Source organism: Perca fluviatilis, chromosome 20 (genome assembly GCF_010015445.1).
Source record: "Perca fluviatilis chromosome 20, GENO_Pfluv_1.0, whole genome shotgun sequence".
In the NCBI taxonomy this organism is placed as follows: domain Eukaryota; kingdom Metazoa; phylum Chordata; class Actinopteri; order Perciformes; family Percidae; genus Perca; species Perca fluviatilis.
In genome coordinates this window covers 23792847-23809969 of record NC_053131.1, presented here as the reverse complement: position 1 = coordinate 23809969, position 17123 = coordinate 23792847, and the positions used below count along the sequence as shown (strand labels likewise).

General features: G+C 43.3%; 1 protein-coding gene across 6 annotated transcripts in view; it reads left to right on the top strand.

Annotated features, from left to right (window-relative positions):
- Nucleotides 1-17123, top strand: part of LOC120549331 (T-lymphoma invasion and metastasis-inducing protein 2-like) — a 121669-nt gene that overhangs the window by 94679 nt on the left and 9867 nt on the right. For all 6 annotated transcript variants that reach the window (XM_039786170.1, XM_039786172.1, XM_039786174.1 and 3 more), the window contains 6 exons: nt 371-475; nt 572-650; nt 783-872; nt 997-1206; nt 3387-3466; nt 16380-16613. In XM_039786170.1, coding sequence (XP_039642104.1) covers nt 371-475; nt 572-650; nt 783-872; nt 997-1206; nt 3387-3466; nt 16380-16613 — 798 coding nt within the window. The remainder of the gene's footprint in view (nt 1-370; nt 476-571; nt 651-782; nt 873-996; nt 1207-3386; nt 3467-16379; nt 16614-17123) is intronic.

Here is a 17123-nt window from a genome sequence, read left to right as displayed (position 1 = left end):
TGTGGTCTTGTTAATGGTCAAATAGTCTTTGTTGAAACCTCTGTAAAGCAGATCTGGTTACATTGTGCTCCCATCGGCTTGAAATAACACACCTTTACACAGTCCCCTGAGAATGACTGCACATAGAGACACACACACACACACACACACACACACACACAACACACACCGCTCTTGTGTAATAAGCGCAAATTGGAATGCGTGAAGCTTTTTTTGTTAACTGCACATTTCTCATCACAAAGTGTAAAGTCGGTGAATAATTCACGCCTCGGCCAAACAGCAGCTGTCTGACTAAGCGTTGGTGCATGAAATATGTTGGATGATTTTGTGCGTACAGGCCACTGAACATTGGGGACTCTTGTGTAAACAGGTGAAACAGCTGGACCCGGGCCTGCACTGCCTCCGACTGCACAGGCGAGCGCCGCAAGGCGTGGAGGTTCAATACGTGGGTCCTGGCGAGCTCCTCTGTGATGTGGTGAGGAGGGCAAACATGCAAAAGCACACATAGCTACACAGTGCTCTTCATTAACTGCTCCTTGTTGTCTAACTGTGTATTGATATCACCCTGTAGGTCAATGATCAGTTGGAGGTTGTCCCAGTTAATGTGTTTACTCTCCACATGAGCAAGCCGAGCGGCACCGGAGACTTTGGTGAGTCAGGCACTTATGTGGACTGATTTAGATCTAGTTGTGTTTGTGATTGTATGTCCACCTCATGCTCCTTTTTGTGTAGTTCTTTTATCGATCTTAATGCTCCATCTTTGTTTCTCTTCCTCCTACCAGGTTTCGCAGTAACAGGACACATTGACAGCCAGAAAAACAGCAGGATTTTTGTCAGCGAAGTGCTTCCTGATGACCTGGCATTCAACGAAGGTGCCTGCTTGCTTAAGAATGACACAAATAATCCTGAAACCTCCAATAATGGCATCACATGGCTGATCCGTGTGGCTTTTAGCACCTCCTTTTCTGAAACATTCATACTTGTCTGTGTTCCCAGGCCTGCGTCCAGGCGATGAGGTCCTGGGGCTGAACGGCCGGTGTGTGTCGGGCCTGGACCTGGCGCTAATCCAGACGCTGTTTGCTGAACAAACCCTGCACCTGACCCTGAGGCGGGATGGACCCCTGCCGCTAACCTCCAACCACCACCATCCTCTCGCGCACAACCAGGAGGTTCCCAGCAAGCACCACCGAGCCAAGTCCTCCTCAGGTGCCTAAATCCATGTGGCATTAAACCACATACAAATCCTCGAACCAGCTAAACACATGTAGATGTAGTCATTAGTGGGGATGTATTTGTACTAAGAGGCTATAGATTTTTACTTAATGGGAACAGTTAACAGTAAGATTGAAAGTGAAGTGTGAAGTTAATAGTGACACCCTTTTAGTTTCAGTTTGTTAGACAGATGGTGAGAGAAAGAAATGCTTCACACACCCTTTTGAGGTAGCGCTTTCTCAGTTTTGTGTACTTGGTATGAAGGCACTAGGTTCACAGTTTTCTCTGTAGGCAAGCTGTGGCATTCTTCCTGTGAACGGCCTGGATCTGCCACTGCTCAAAGTTGAAGCCCAGTTGACCCATCCAGTTCTCTATATTGTTGCACATATCGCATCTTTTTGTTTTGTGATTTGTTTGTGAATTAGTTAACTGTATATCCAGGTAGGTTTGAGTCCTTTTGAACTGTACTTAAGGTTGCTCGATGGTCAGTTTCTAACTATCGCAGTCTTTTCTGAGAAAGAAGATAGTTTTGTCACCTACACCACAAAAAAAAAGCTATCACACTTCCGCTCCAGTTAAGATCTCATTTTGATCTCTACTTCCTCATAAGAGACTCGTTCTCTCTCTTCATTGTCAAAAGAAGAAAAGCAGTTGAAAAAGCTCCAGATGAAGTTTCACAGCTTTGTGTATCCTGGGGGAGAGGAAAACCCAGAAGGGGCTTTTGACCGCAGAGGGCTCATTATCGCTGTGGATGTATAGTATCCTGTCGCCATGGTTTAATCTCGCTTGAGACGTGAGGTGTCAGAACTGAGCAGTGAGGTCATCCATGTCGCCACACAGCTGATACCCAGCCGGGTAGAAATGCGTTTTATTTGTTCGAGCCTCAAGGTAAAGGAAATCCAAAACCAAAGAAAAATCTTACTCGCACATCTATGGCATCAAGTTTAAGATTTTGTACCCTTCTACGGTTGGTTTGGTTAATATGGTCTCAGATCAGACAAGATTATAACCTCAATTTTAAACTACAGTTATGGATATTTGTCAAACAGGACATCAGGCCATTTCTTTACTAATGAGTACGTGAAGAAATTGGTCAGGAATGGTCAGTGGGCCCTTCAAAATGTGCAGAGCATTCAATGCCTTTTTAATGACTTTTTTTCATTGTTTTGCATATCAGTTTCATAGAAAGTGCGTCATCTTGTGAGCGTCAACAATGATTTTAAATCATTAGTTTCCTCCACTACAGCCGTAATTGAACACCGAGGGATTAATAACTCGAAGGCCTCATTACAGAGTGGTGTGATCAAAGTGGCTGCAGTTTTCTTCTCCGTCTCTAGAGGGCGTATGGTCCCGGGCAGGCTGATAAGGAGGGCAGGGAGGTAAAAGCCGACATTGGGGAATCAAAACTTATCTTACACAAATTACACAAATTATTTTATGATGGCATTCCTTAAAGGAGAATGTCTGTCATATGGACTAATTAAGCCTCATGCAAACTTACAAGACAAGAGAACCAAATTTAATAACTAGATATCTTTTGTAATTCTGCCAGTCAGACAGTTTGGTTTAGGATGATTGGCATCTCAAAAAGGAGACATTCAGCTTCACAGGAGGTCCAGAAGTTTTCTTTTGTTTCCTGCTGTCACATTGGCCCGCCTCCCGGGCTACAATCAGGAAGAAAAGTCTTTTCATGTGCCAACTGCTGGAGAGTTTGTCCTCGGGACCTTGAATTTAAGGAGAATTAGCCAAAATCTGGAAAATGTTTTCAAATCACTCCGTTAATCTGATAATGTCATGCTGTCAGGACAATTTATATGCAAATATGCATTTTATTAGGGAAACTTTATCTTCAAAACAGTTTTAGGCTTTTTTTTAAAAGTCAAACAAGGAAAGAGATAACTGAGTCTTTAATTAGGATTGCCAAGTTTTGGGATGACTGAATGCCATTGCCATTTTTAGACAGGAGAGATGGCAGGCGCCCATGATGGTTTTAGACTATAACTAGCCAGAATTGTTTGTGTATTGTGGTCAGTAGAAGCTTTTAGCAAAAAACACTATAGTGCAGATGCAGTGAAGGGTGGTATGGGTACAAAACACTATCTCGCACACAAAACACACTCACACACACAGTGACGCTAAACCTAATGTTAAAAATGTCCTCCCTCTCTCTCCAGATGTGTTCTCTGCAGCTGATGGTGTAGGACTGGAGAACGGTCACTCCCACTGCGCACACAGGCCTGTTCAGCACAGCAAGGTAGGAGTGGCTTGAGTGTGTCTGTGTGCTAGAAAGAAAGTATTTCTAATGTCTCGTAGACATCCATGTACCTCTCTTCTCTCCTGCCAGGTTGGTTTGGGTTAATAAGTGTGTGTGTGTGTGTGTGTGTGTGTGTGTGTGTGTGTGTGTGTGTGTGTGTGTGTGTGTGTGTGTGTGTGTGTGTGTGTGTGTGTGTGTGTGTGTGTGTGTGTGTGTGTGTGTGTTTGTGTTTGTGCCCACTCACAGTGGCAGCTGTGGGGTTGTCAGAAACCAGAGTGGCACCAATTCTTAGCATTACCATAATTAGAATACTCCATCATAGCCATCGGTATCAACACAGCTTATTACTGTCTTGCAGACTGAGAGAAGGGGCTGTGTCACACTCCCTCTGACTCCTACACACACACACACACACACACACACACACACACACACACACACACACACACACACACACACACACACACACACACACACAACATTAAATGCCTGCGAGCAAAGCCAAATCTCTCTGAAGAAACAGTTGTCTAATACGGTTCTGTCACCCTTATCTTCACTCAAACATACACATCTATAATTATTTTAAGAGCTACTGCAGTTTATTTATTAAATAAATGTAAGACAGACAGACATCTTCTTGCTTGTGACATATTACTGGTGCTTGTCTCTGCCTTCAGAGTCCTGGCTTTGGTCTTAAACACAAAACAGGTGCAATTATTACAACTCTCGAATTCCCTCTAATATCGGTTTTAGAGAATCTATCTCCTCTATAAATATTCCAAATGGTTGTCCCTGATGATTTATGGCATGTTGCATGCCTATTTCTGTCCTGTCTGTTGAATATCCAGTCAGGTTTTTGATATGTAAACCAACTTTATTGAAGTCATTAAACTGAGCATGAGCTTGTCCCGTTGGGAATTACGCCTCAGCACTGTGGTAATGTAATACGAGAGGGGGTGTGTATGCCAGTGTTTATCGAGAGCAGTAACGAGTGTGTGTGTGGTCATCACAAAGAGCCGCGTGTTAATGATGTAGACATGGCTGTTAGTCTGAGAAGCGGATGTGTGTGTGTGCGTTCATGCATATTCACCTTCTCTTGCATCATTCAGCTAATATTTTGTGTCCTTTTGTAAACAATGTGAGTGCATGTTTGGCACACTATCTTTGGCACCAACCTGCTTGTTATGTAATATGGTCTAAATGAAAAAGGGAACCAGGCAGTCGTGTTGTGTTTATTTCATCAATGATTCATTGATAGTAAATCCAGGCCAAATATCCACAAACCGTCTCTTAATTGCTGAGCTTCGTTCTAATTGCCTGTGTCAGAAGAGACTGTGCAGTATTTGACCCTATGTCAGCCAGGAGGTTGATCAAAGGACACATGCCCTCTTCTCCTTACTTCTCTCTATTCTGGCTCTATTCGTCTCTTTTTGTGTGCCTGGCGACACGAGTCAGTCCCACACTGTGCTGGGATCTGCACTGCACCATTGCTGCTGCTGCTCAGTTCCCTGCCTTTTGTCTGTTACTAAGGAATGAATGGAAGATAGGTGTGTGTGTGTGTGTGTGTGTGTGTGTGTGTGTGTGTGTGTGTGTGTGTGTATGTGGGAAGGAGGGAGGTTTATGAATGTGTTCTTATGTCACTGCATACGTGCACATTGAGGCACAAAAGGAGAAAAAAACTCAACGAAAGGCGAAACGCACACGAAAAAAAACGACCAAGGGTGAGATATTGGTGCTGGTAAATCAGATTTTTGAAGAGTGGAATTTAATCACCGCACTGCCATCAGTTTGTTCTCTGGGGCGAGGAGAAAGAAATCGAGTCACCGAGTAGAAAATCAGCCATGTATCAGCATATAGGCGCACACGTGCGTGCAGGCGGTGCTCTGAAAGTCAATAGAGATGGATGGAAGGGAAGAACTAATTTCAAGTCTCTTGTCACACCCTGTAATCGGCCACCTCACTAGACAGACTATCTTTGATTAATTGGTTCGTTGCATTCCAATTTGCGCTTATTGCACAAGAGGTGTGTGTGTGTGTGTTTTTGTGGAGTGCTTACTCAGCACAATTATCCATTTTGTTTACCATCGAGATAGATCTTATTGTGATTCCTGTGCCTGTGAGTTACTTAATGATACATTTGGCTATGGAGCGCCATAGCAATTGGTTTAACGCAGTTTACCAATTCAATTGACGTCTTTGCAATTGTACCATGAGCTTAACCAATCGATTGCAAAGACGTCCACTGAATTGGTCCCGGAAAACTCCCACGATGCCCCTCAAATTAAATTGATTTGACATACATTACGCTGGTCTAGTGAAGTAAAGCAGTCATAAGGATGCGTACAGGCAAAATCAGAATAGCTGCATCAATTTTGTTTATGCCTCACCTAATCTCCGCTAGTTGAGCAACTGAACAGCTTTTATAGAGGCTTGATTGGGATTTGTTGGCTGAAATGTCAAAACACACACACACACACACACACACACACACACACACACACACACACACACACACACACACACACACACACACACACACACACACACACACACACGTAATCTGGCATGGTCTGGTTTCACCACATGGAACCAGTCCTCTGTGGGGAACTCACACATGTATCTATGCACACACAGAGGAACATACCAGGATGTCTTAAAGGAACATATCATTGAAACGATTAGTGGATTGATTGTTTGAAAATATTTAATAATTAAGTCAAAAAATAAATGACTTAATTTTTCTGGTTCCAGCTTCTTAAATGAGAATATTTGCTGTTGTTCTTAGTCTGCTATGAAAATGATAAATTAAAATTACCTTTTTGGTTTTGAACAATTTAAATATTTATTTATTTGGGAAACTGTAATGGGCATTTTTCACATTATTTTTTGGTTTAAATTTTATAGACCAAACAATTACTTAAATAATCAACAAACCAATAATGAAAATAATCATTAGTTCCAGCCTTACTTTGGTGTATCCAGTTAAAAATGTTTCACATAATGCTAAAAAAGTCAATTGGTTTGGGGATTGACAGAAACTTTCTTGTGTTTTTGTAATATATTGGGGGACCTAATGAAAATAATAATTCTGCTGGTGGACCGCTGCCATGTTACTTTAATGTCAAATTCCATTATGTAGAAAAAACTGTGATGTTCTTTTATTCTATAAATGGCATTCATCATTTTTACACGTTGTAAAGAGGCCAGTCATGTATTGTATTAAACCAAAAGGTTAGACAGCAGACAGACATATTAAGCCTCTTTGCTTTTGTCCAGACTAAATGTTTCAGTAAGAGCATTTAAATGGACTTATGAGTGGTCTGGACCATACTGGACGAGCCTTCCTCTGTCTGTAAGAGAGATTTGGCTTCATTTACTTGATTCAAGTAGTGGTTATTACACTTCTTCTCTAAATTAGAAGAAGGCATTAGTAGACTGCAACATGTGTGCTGTTTCTATTACCTCTTCCTCTTTTACTCTGGTTTCTTTTTTGTTTTTTTTTACTTGTCTTAGTGGGTGAGAGGAGTCTGAGAGTTGTATCAACATTTTTTTTTAAATGTGTGACTAACAGAAAGTTGAATTATTCAATTTTTGTTCTCCTCTCTTATCATGGCTCATAGACTTCAAAAGGATATGGTAGATGCCTACGGATATTAGGTTATATCATCTTCTTCAAACATGATCCCGTCTTCCTTAGAGCTACAACCATACCCTTCCCAAACTTAAGAGAATCTACTTTACCCAACTGGGGTGCGTGTCTGTCCGTGGAATGGTTTTTTTGAGGGGTTAGTTTAGGGGTGTGTGTGTGTGTGTGTGTGTGTGTGTGTGTGTGTGTGTGTGTGTTATGACTAAACCCATCAGTTGCCATCTGGCCATGAGCAGGCTAATAATCTGGGCTTACAGCCATCAGCGCAGTAAATGCTAGCCTGCTCTCGTCAGTCCACTCCACTGTAAACAAGTTGGAAAGACAGAGCTGGCGATAAAAACTTAAAAAAGAAGGAGCGATGGAGGGACCAATAGGGTCCGGACCCGGATCCAACATGACCCAGATCTGGCTGGAATGACTGCACCAGGGGTGCCTGGCAAAGCCGTGGCATTAGCCATACCAATTATAGCCCCAGCGGTGAACGATGAAGATCCTCGGCCGTGTCTCTACCTCACCACCTTAATCGAGCTCTTTAAGCGGGACCAGTCGCCTGCCCAGGCCCTGTGCTCCCTCCTGGCCATGTGCTGGTTCCGGCCGTCCGGCCATGAGGCCGAGGAGAAGGACCTGTTCCTGGGCTCTGTGTTACTCAGTTTGGGACGCTTCATCAAAGACAAGCTGGCCCGCTTGGCTCGGGACATGGCTGCCTGCCTGTCCTGCCAAAGAGACGTCAAAGAGGACAAACAACCGGTAACTATAGGGATGATGTGCTCCATGCTTGTGGGAGGTTTTCACTGAAGCAGCTGATACTATGAGTCATTACACTTCAGCTGCAAACTTTCACACAACTCCCACAACCTTCTGTGTGTATTTGTTAAAAATATCTCCACAGATGTGAATCTGGAGTAGTTTTACAGTCAGAAAATTCATTAGCCTTTTATTTGCCTTTCATTAGCATTTTAGCCTTAATTAAAAGAGCTCATGAAAAAACAGCATGCATTTACAGTATGTATGTGCAGTGTTTATGAATTATTTGCTACATTTTAAGCCAAGCTAGAGGCGTGGCTCTAGGTATGGCATTGTTGATTGGTCCACTTCGGTCTAGACTGAAATATCTGAAACTATGGGATGAATTGCCATGAAACTTGGTACTTTATATACCCACGGTGCCCAGAGGATGAATCCTAATCACTTTGATGATCCCCTGAATTTTCCTTTAGTGCCTTCATCAGGTTTTAATTTACTGCTAGTACTTTGGTTAATGTAAATACCTGCAAAACAGACATTCCCATCAGCCTCATCTGTACTTTGTGTTTAGTGCCAAATAAATTAACTGATTGTGAACATGGTAAACATTGCCTGCTAAACAGCAGCATGTTGGCATTGTCATTGTGATCATGTTAGCAGGTGGACTTCAGCATATAGTTAGGGTGTCGTGTACAGCGCTTTTGGCGTGGCTGCAGACTCTTGTTTTCCTCTGTACTCAGGCCCATCCTGGTGATCTTTAATTCAACTGTTCACTTTTAAGATTTATAGTGTAGGCAGATGGGAGTAAGGCAAAAGGTCGTGGTGTTAATTTCTCTACTGCCATTATTGCTATCCTTCATGTAATCTCGGCAGCATGGGCTGTATTAGAATTAATTGTATTGGTCTGATTAGCAGTTTTTACAGGCATGTATTCACTCTTAATGGTCACCTTGTGTGCCTAGTGGGTCTAGTATCTGTTAGTATCATGTCATCTTTGTCAGTTGTATGGTTTGGATAGTTCAGGGTGCTTTAGTTGCTTCTGAATCGCTCAGGTTGAGCTTTCAGGAAAGGGGAATGGGGGGCAGCGCAGGGATTGTCATTAGTTATTCCGCAGACTTGTTTGTCATCAAGCCATGTTTAATGTTGAAACCAGCATTGTCACTTAACCTTTCATGTAGTTTTAGGCTTCTTGGTGGAGTAAGAATAGCATATAGTTCTAGCATTACTTTGCCTTTGTCATGCAGTGGAGTGGATCTGAATAGCCTAGGGGACTCAGTAGAATGGGTGCTTTAATCTGAAGCTGTCTCATTATTAAAGCACACTCCATTCCCAAAGTCCTCTGAGACTTGGCGGAATAATATTTGTTTTGGGATGAATAATAAAAGGCGTAAATGGTCTTGAGTGGAGCGCAACGGGACCAGCCCTTCCTCTCCCCTCCCCTCCACTCTGTTTGATTTATGAGCGTGCATCTTCTTTTATTGAGCTCTGAAAAGAGGATGGCATGATGGCACTATAGCCCACTAACATGGCAAATGAATCACTGGCCTGCCTACCGGCCACTGGTGTGTGTGTGTGTCTCTCACTCACACACACACACAACACACACACACACACACACACACACACACACACACACACACACACAGTGTCATGACAAGGCTGTTTCCTATGAGGGATGGGCAAAGCCAGCCCTAGGGACACACCTGTATTTCATCCCCTCTTCTTTATTCCCTTCCTGCCCACGCTTGTTTGTTTATTTCGGCTAAGATGGGGCCTCTGTGCTGGTAAAGTGAAAGGCTTCTCCTTTGATTTGAGCGGCGTTTCATCTGCAAAGCAGACTGAGCTCTGAACATAATGGCTCCATTGGAGCGTTAGATGGAGATGGAGACAGTGCAATCTCCCAGTCTGACAGAGCTGAGCTGTGTGTATTTTTGTGTGTTTATACCCAACACTTGGACAAAACAAGTATTGGAATATGACACTAATGAGACTAAATAATATTCAGTGTTTGCATGTGCCAAAAAGGGGCCTAAAATCCTGCATGGTTAAGTGTGCGTGATTACAGCCAACAGTGATGATCATGAGCATGGAGGCCTCAGTATGCTTCAAACAAAAAGTGCTTGTCAGGTTGTCTGACAGCGTCTGGAACGCTCAGCATGCCTACTTTACACAACTGTTGTGTGGACATGTACAAGAAGTTGGGATTGGAACTTTTCTTTCCATGTGTACAATCAAGTGCAAAACCTCAGATGCCTTTTGGAGAAGAGTGTCCAAAAGTGTGCTCTATTGCCCATTTGTACAATTCATCGCGTCAAGGCAGGACAAATGACATCTTTATCATTCTTATTGGTAGATGAAGATTTGTGAACTAATATATTCCAATCAAAGATCGGGCCCACCTTCAACCTGAGCAGAGGTCTAATCAGCCAGAATAACTGAAAACGCCTGTGTGGGTGTTCAGAGGCTGTAAGGCGCAAACCATGCATCTCAACTGGGACCTTTGTTGCATGGCACTCTCATTCTATCTCTCTTCTTGTTTCCTGTCTCTCTAATAAAACCATAAAATGCCTAATACTTCTCACTGTCATCTACCTGAATTTAGGAGGGTAGGTAGAGGAACTTTGACACTACATTGTATACTTTTAGGATGACAGTCAAGAAAGTACCTTACCTGAAGCCTGTTTTAGAGTTCTGCGGAGGCTCCATGCAGAGCTTTCACCGTAACCTACGTAAGTGGCCTGATGTTTATACTTGTGCGCTGGTGTGTGCGTTGAGCCGGTGTGTGTGTGTGTGTGTGTGTGTGTGTGTGTGGGGAGTGGGTGCACAAGAGGTGCACGTCCGGCGTAGGGTCTGCGGGGGTACGCCGCCGATTCTACGAACAACCATAAAACGGCCATTAGTCTTATATTGTGGGTAAAATAGAGCCTGATTGAAAAACAAGATACATTTTTGTGGACAGAGACTTTATTTATTCTGTGTAAAAAATACCCTGTGCAATGTGTGATACATCTCACGTTTTATTCTAGTGCGAGTCCATAGTTAACATTCCTGCCCTGTTACCCCCCACCGGCTCAGAGCCTCCCATTTTTGAGTCAGCCATTCCTCTGTGTGTGGAGGTAACAAGCCAGAACAGTCTGCATTGTACTAATGCTATTGAAAGACTGGACACGGATACAGCCCCCGGCCTCTCCATTCAGCTCTCTGGAAGTTACACCGAGGTCACATGGATCCAAAACGGAGGGGAAGAACCAGAGGGAGAGGAAAGCAGAATGGGGATTTCTGGAGGCAAATGGACAGAGTGAAGTAGGATTGATGGTAGGATGTGAAAGTAGAGATGTAGACAGACCAGCACTGATGGAAAGAGATGGACAGTAAGAGAGGACACAGTTGCCAGGGAAAGAATTCCCCTCTATTTGCACAAGTGGCCAGACCGTCCGCTAGTGATTGATATGCAAAACAAGCCGGGAGTGAGCACTTTTACTCTGCTTACGCTTGCAGAACGCCAGGGCGCAGGATCAATGGCTCGATCCCCCATCAAAGCCCACTTCGCCTCAGAGGCATAGGTGTACTCCATACTGAGGCTTCTGACCCGGGCCTAGCAAGAGACAGCCAGTATTGGACACTAATTAGAGAGCAGGAAAGGAGGAGCAGGGTAAGAAATGTTGCAAGAGGGAATTGACTAACATCACATTAAAATCTGAGGTGGACAGAGCGAGAAGATAGATCTCCAAAACAGTCAAGCCAACTGTTCAGTTTTGTCGCGGCTATTTTCTCTGGTTCAGCTAGGTTGTATAACCACACAGCATCTCTGGAGCCGACATGCCAGCATCCAGGGGAGGCAGGCTGCGTAGGAAGGGCTGCTCGCTGGCCCGAAGGACCCAGCGTCAGGCCACAGCAGCGTGGAGGCTGCTCTACAGACTGCTCTTCATGGTGAGCAGGGGATTGGATTAGGAAGTGAATATTTAGAGATTAATAATGTTTATGCTGTAATATTGGATACACTTTTTGAAGGGGCCTCTTTGAAAGAGACTGTAGAAAGTCATTAGCGCTCAACTGTGTTTTAAGTATCCCTGCACCTGAAAGTGAGTGGGTCCAATAAAGGCTTTTTGGATCAATATTGATATAGATGTGGCTGCCATATATGTAAGCTTATCACTGTCAGTTTTTTGGCCTAGTTTGGAATGAAACTGTAAGTGTATTTATAGGAATGAGAAATTCTACTTGACGGGAAGAGTACAGCATTTTGTGATGAAACCCTTTACTTTCACATCAAGGGGGATCTAGCAAGTAAGTACGTGTGTGTATGGCAGTTGACTGAAAATGAAAAATGCCGCTAGACGCCGTCAGAAGGAAACCAAGTAGACAGAGACAAAATGACTCAACAGCCTCTCACTGCATTTTTTTGAACCTTTTTAAAGGTTGACAAAGACCTCTTTTCTAAATTGACTTAAGGGCAAACATGGCGAGACGAGGTAGAAACATGATCCAGAGCTGTCAGCTGTCAGAGAGACAACCTGAAATTCACAGCAGCGCTGTCGGATCCACTCGTCTTTCCTGGCGCTCCCAGGCTTTTCTCCCGCCTCCGCTGGCTCCCGTCCTCTGCTCTTAATTGGTTATTTGGGCTAGCTGTCAGGCTGTGTTGGTGGGATTGTTGTGAGGCTATCGCAATTCCTGAGTCATGACAGAGTGTAGCCCCCCTCCCTCCTCTTCGCTTTTCTTCGGTCTTTCTTTCTGCCCACCTCTTCCTGTCATGCTCCAATGCAGGTATCTGCCATTTAGATGAAAATCTTACTTAGTCAGGAAGCTGTGTAAGAGGTGAAAGTGTTTCCATGTGCAGTGTTCTCCGCCATCGTGTGTGTGAGTGTGAGTGTGTGAGTGAGTGAGTGAGTGAACGAACTAGAGCCAATATCCTTTCAATGTGTGGGTGTGATGAGAATTGACTCCGCATTGGAGTGGCAGTGTGTGCTACCGGACAGGCCTCCCCTTTCCTCTGGGTGCCTGTAGCCGAAATAAACTGCAAAAAAAAAAACTGGCAATCTCCCCCCGCCTGGCACAATATGGAGTTTTCCCAGAGTGTGTATCAGTAAATGAAGGCTGACTGGCGCTGTGTGGCAGCAGCATCTGTGTCTGAAGTGTATTTTGTGGTCTTTAATGGGATAGTGTGTGTCAGCAGCTGTAGTTGCAGATGGCTGACATTCTTTGGTTCCTTTCTTCCGAATGAGAGGTGCTTTATGTATAAACAGAATAGATGTTTGCAAAAATGTTTTTTTCCCCATCATCTCAGACATTGAAGTTGATGATTTTTGGCCATCGTCAGGCTAAAATTTGTTTGCTAATTGGTAAATGTTGGCATGCTAATGCGCTAACCTGAAATAGTTAACATGGTAAAGATTAAACCTGCTAAACATCACCCTATTGTCCATTGACACTGTGAGCTCATATCACCGTTGTGCCTCGCAGAGCTGCGAGTATGGCTGTAGACCTATTTTGACCATTAATGGATGAGGATTACGGTCAAGTGTGTGTGTGTGTGTGTGTGTGTGTGTGTGTGTGTGTGTGTGTGTGTGTGTGTGTGTGTGTGTGTGTGTGTGTGTGTGTGTGTGTGTGTGTGTGTGTGTGTGTGTGTGTGTGTGGTGGGTGGGTGTGTGTGTGTGTGTGTGTGTGTGATGTGTGCAAGTCAGAACATCCCTTTCACCAGCGCAGAGGGAGATGTCAAAAAAAAAAAAAACCAAAAAAAAAAAACCAAAGAGAGGAACACTTCTGTGGAATAAAAATCCCCCAAAATAATAATCCCCCATAAAAAAACCCCAGAAGGGGGCCCCGTTTTTTTTTTTTCTGAAAGAAAAAAGGCTTAGCCCAGACATACATAGAGGAAATGGAGAGTCATTTTCCTTCTGTTTCTCTTTCTTTTGTTTCTGTTTCAGTCTTTCACTTTCACACAGTCTATATTGCAGCATTGGAGGGCCGTCTCTGGAGTGACCATGCCATAACGAGCTGGCTGATGAGTTGCAGGCTTATTAATGGAAGCCTTGATTGTCTGTGGGCTCCCTGGGAGTGGATTGGGTGTGGGGGGTGGGGGGGCTATGGGTGGTAGCTCACACCCGTTTCAGAGATGAATGACTCAGACAATCTTTCACACACTGCTCGGGAACTGCGTACAAGTATGTATCGATGCCTGCAGTGTCAGAATGAGGGGTGTATCGATTTTTGTGTGTTGCTGTTGAGCCTTTAATAGTGAGCTGCACTTGAATGCTTTCTCATGCAATACCACACACACACACACACACACACACACACACACACACACACACACACACACACACACACACACACACACACACACACACACACACACACACACACACACACAGGAAGGCGGAGAGTGCTGAGCAGCTGTTTGGCCTGCCGTGCTGTGTTGCTGTGCAGCCGAATGGAACCGGATATTACTGACACTAGTGACATGGCCACAATATAATTCTACATCATGTTATTCACTGGGAGGGCTGGTCATCATGAGGCTATTCTTATTTTTATTTTTTTTGCATTGAAATCACAATAATCATAATTGATGGCTACAGCACTGTCTAGCAAAGCTTGGTGCAGTTGATGAAGTAGTGCCTGAGTAGCTTACCTGGTAAGCAATTGGGATTCTGATTGTGTAGGCCTAAACGTTTACCACAGTGCTTGAAAAGAATATACCATACAGTGACAACCACGATGTAAAATAGATAGAAGGGAGAGGTTTTCCCCTCACTGCTTCATTTTTACATCCCAGGGACTAGAACAGAGAGGCTGATCATGGCTCATTTTCTGGCACAGTTGCTCAGACTACATATTCTACCCGCCACAGGCAAGACTTCGCAGTGTGGTGCCAACGGCTGATGTTAATTTCCGACCCCAGGCAATACAGTCCAATATAAAGCGATGCAGATTAGCTGTTTCTGTTGAACACCTCTGTAATGGTACGATGCTGAACTTTTCACGGGGTTCCACCTATCGGAGACGTACAAAGCCGGCTGGAGTAAACTATACTTTTTGTGAATGAGCAGAGGTATTTTTAGCTACATTTAGAAAACTAGTGTCATGCCTGTTTGGAATGGGCTGATTGCTTGGCCTCTTGTATTGCTGCTTGTAGCTCTCTCCAGAACAATTGTACTCCGAAATAACTTACAGAGGGACCCCAAAGCACAATATGCAACTAAATGTATACTACTGCCTTACTGTGTACTTGTACTAAAGAGGAAAAATTGTACTACTACATTTACGTGATAGAGAACATTGCAGATTTAGATTTTACTCGTAAAATATCACAAATATGATGATAAATGATGCACTGTTATTTCCTGAACTATCCAGCACGCTGATGCCTCTCTTTTTACTTTAATTAAACATTTGCAGCAGAACTCCACCAGGAAATAGGAAGGACCTTAGATACGACTTGCCTCCCTTAGCAACCAGAGATATTTATATATCTATGCTAGCAAGATCCAAAGTCAATAACCTTGTGTACAGTTGTCAATCAGTAAAAATAATTTCACAGTATGTTGGACAACAAGACAAGCTAGCTATCCAGCCATCTCATTGTCCCCAAAACAATATCACTTTTACAAACAATTTGATCCGCGATGTGTAACGTTACTGTCGGCCGCAGCAGCGCAGCCTGAAGCAGCGAGCTGAACAGTGAACGGGATGTGAGACAACGTTATTCGCTGTGAAACTTAGTCCAGAGGGGCAGTAGAACTTACTTCTTGCAGCCTGTGTGTTTGCGCCATGCTGTGGTGTTTTCAGAGAACGAGTTGGAAATAACAAATCCACATTTCCTTTTTGATTTAATGTAGCGCATTCATTTGTCAGTTTCACCGGAACTCCTTTAGTAGGTGTCCTATAACACTTTTTTAATGACACCCTGCAGCCAATCAGTATAGAGTATTCACCCAGACCATGGTATAAAAGCTAATACGTGACCACTTGGGATTTTTTACATTTTTTTTAATTGATGTGTGACACAAAGCTGCATAACTGTCTATTATGGATTTAGAAGAATAATGTAATGTGATATAATGCTATCTGCTGGGATATCCAGTCAGTCTTTCAGATGCACTGTAAAGTCTTTGATGCAAAGCCAATTAGCATAGAGTGCATAACTAAATCTCCGTAACACTCTTAGTACACCCAAGAGAATCACTGGCCATGTGTAGTATGGATGCATCATTATTTTATACAGCTATGGAGCTGAAATCATTAATAGTGAATTGTTAAATAAGGTTTTTCATTTTAATAGATCCTTGAGAACATGTTTCAGTGTGCCTGTGGATACATGCATGTAATTCAGTTTCTTATAACAAGGGTGATGCTTATTTTATCCAGCTGGCTGTTATAATCCCTGAGCTGCCTAACCTAAATACATCTCTCTCTCTCTCTCTCTCTCTCTCTCTCTCTCTCTCTCTCTCTCTCTCTCTCTCTCTCTCTCTCTCTCTCTCTCTCTCTCTCTCTCTCTCTCTCTCTCTCTCTCGCCTCCTACAGAGCGTGGACACAGTGTGCACTCTCTACCAGTCCTTCCAGGAAGGGATGAGCTCAGGCCCTGGGGGTTTGATGGACAACACCAAAGAACCTCCTGTGAGGCAGGGAGGGGAGTTACGCTCGGGTCCCACGCGAGAGGCCCCCCTGCTCAGACCTTGCCCCAAGCATATGAGTGCCACTGAGAGGCTACGCAAGGTCATCCAGGAGCTGGTGGACACCGAGAAGTCCTATGTCAAGGTGAGATCGCAAAGCTTTGACTGCTGTCGTATTAGAATTTCTTATAAGTTTATTCAAACTCTATTTGAAATCTGTTCCACTGTTTTTTTCCTTTTTTTTTTTTTTTTTTTTTTTTTTTTTTTTTTTAACTAAGTCAAAAAATTATATATTTCTTTTCTTTTTTATACCAAGACTGACTGGACTACTATTATTTTTAAGAATTCAACATTTTGGGAAATGGTGCTCTTTTGCTATTTGTTGAGAATGGTATGAATCTTATCATCTAACTCAATCAATTCTGTACGATGAATATGTAGCAGGAGCAAACAGTCGGATAGCTTAGCTTAGCATAAATACTGAAACCGCTAGCCTGGCTCTGTCAAAAGATAACAAAATCTGCCTATCAGCACCTCTAAAGCTCACCAATTAACTATTTAAAATGTTCTTATCCAAGTCTCGTCAAGCAAAATACGGTATGTGTATTTCCCAAAATGCTGAACTTTTCCTTTTAATATACGATATTATGCTTTG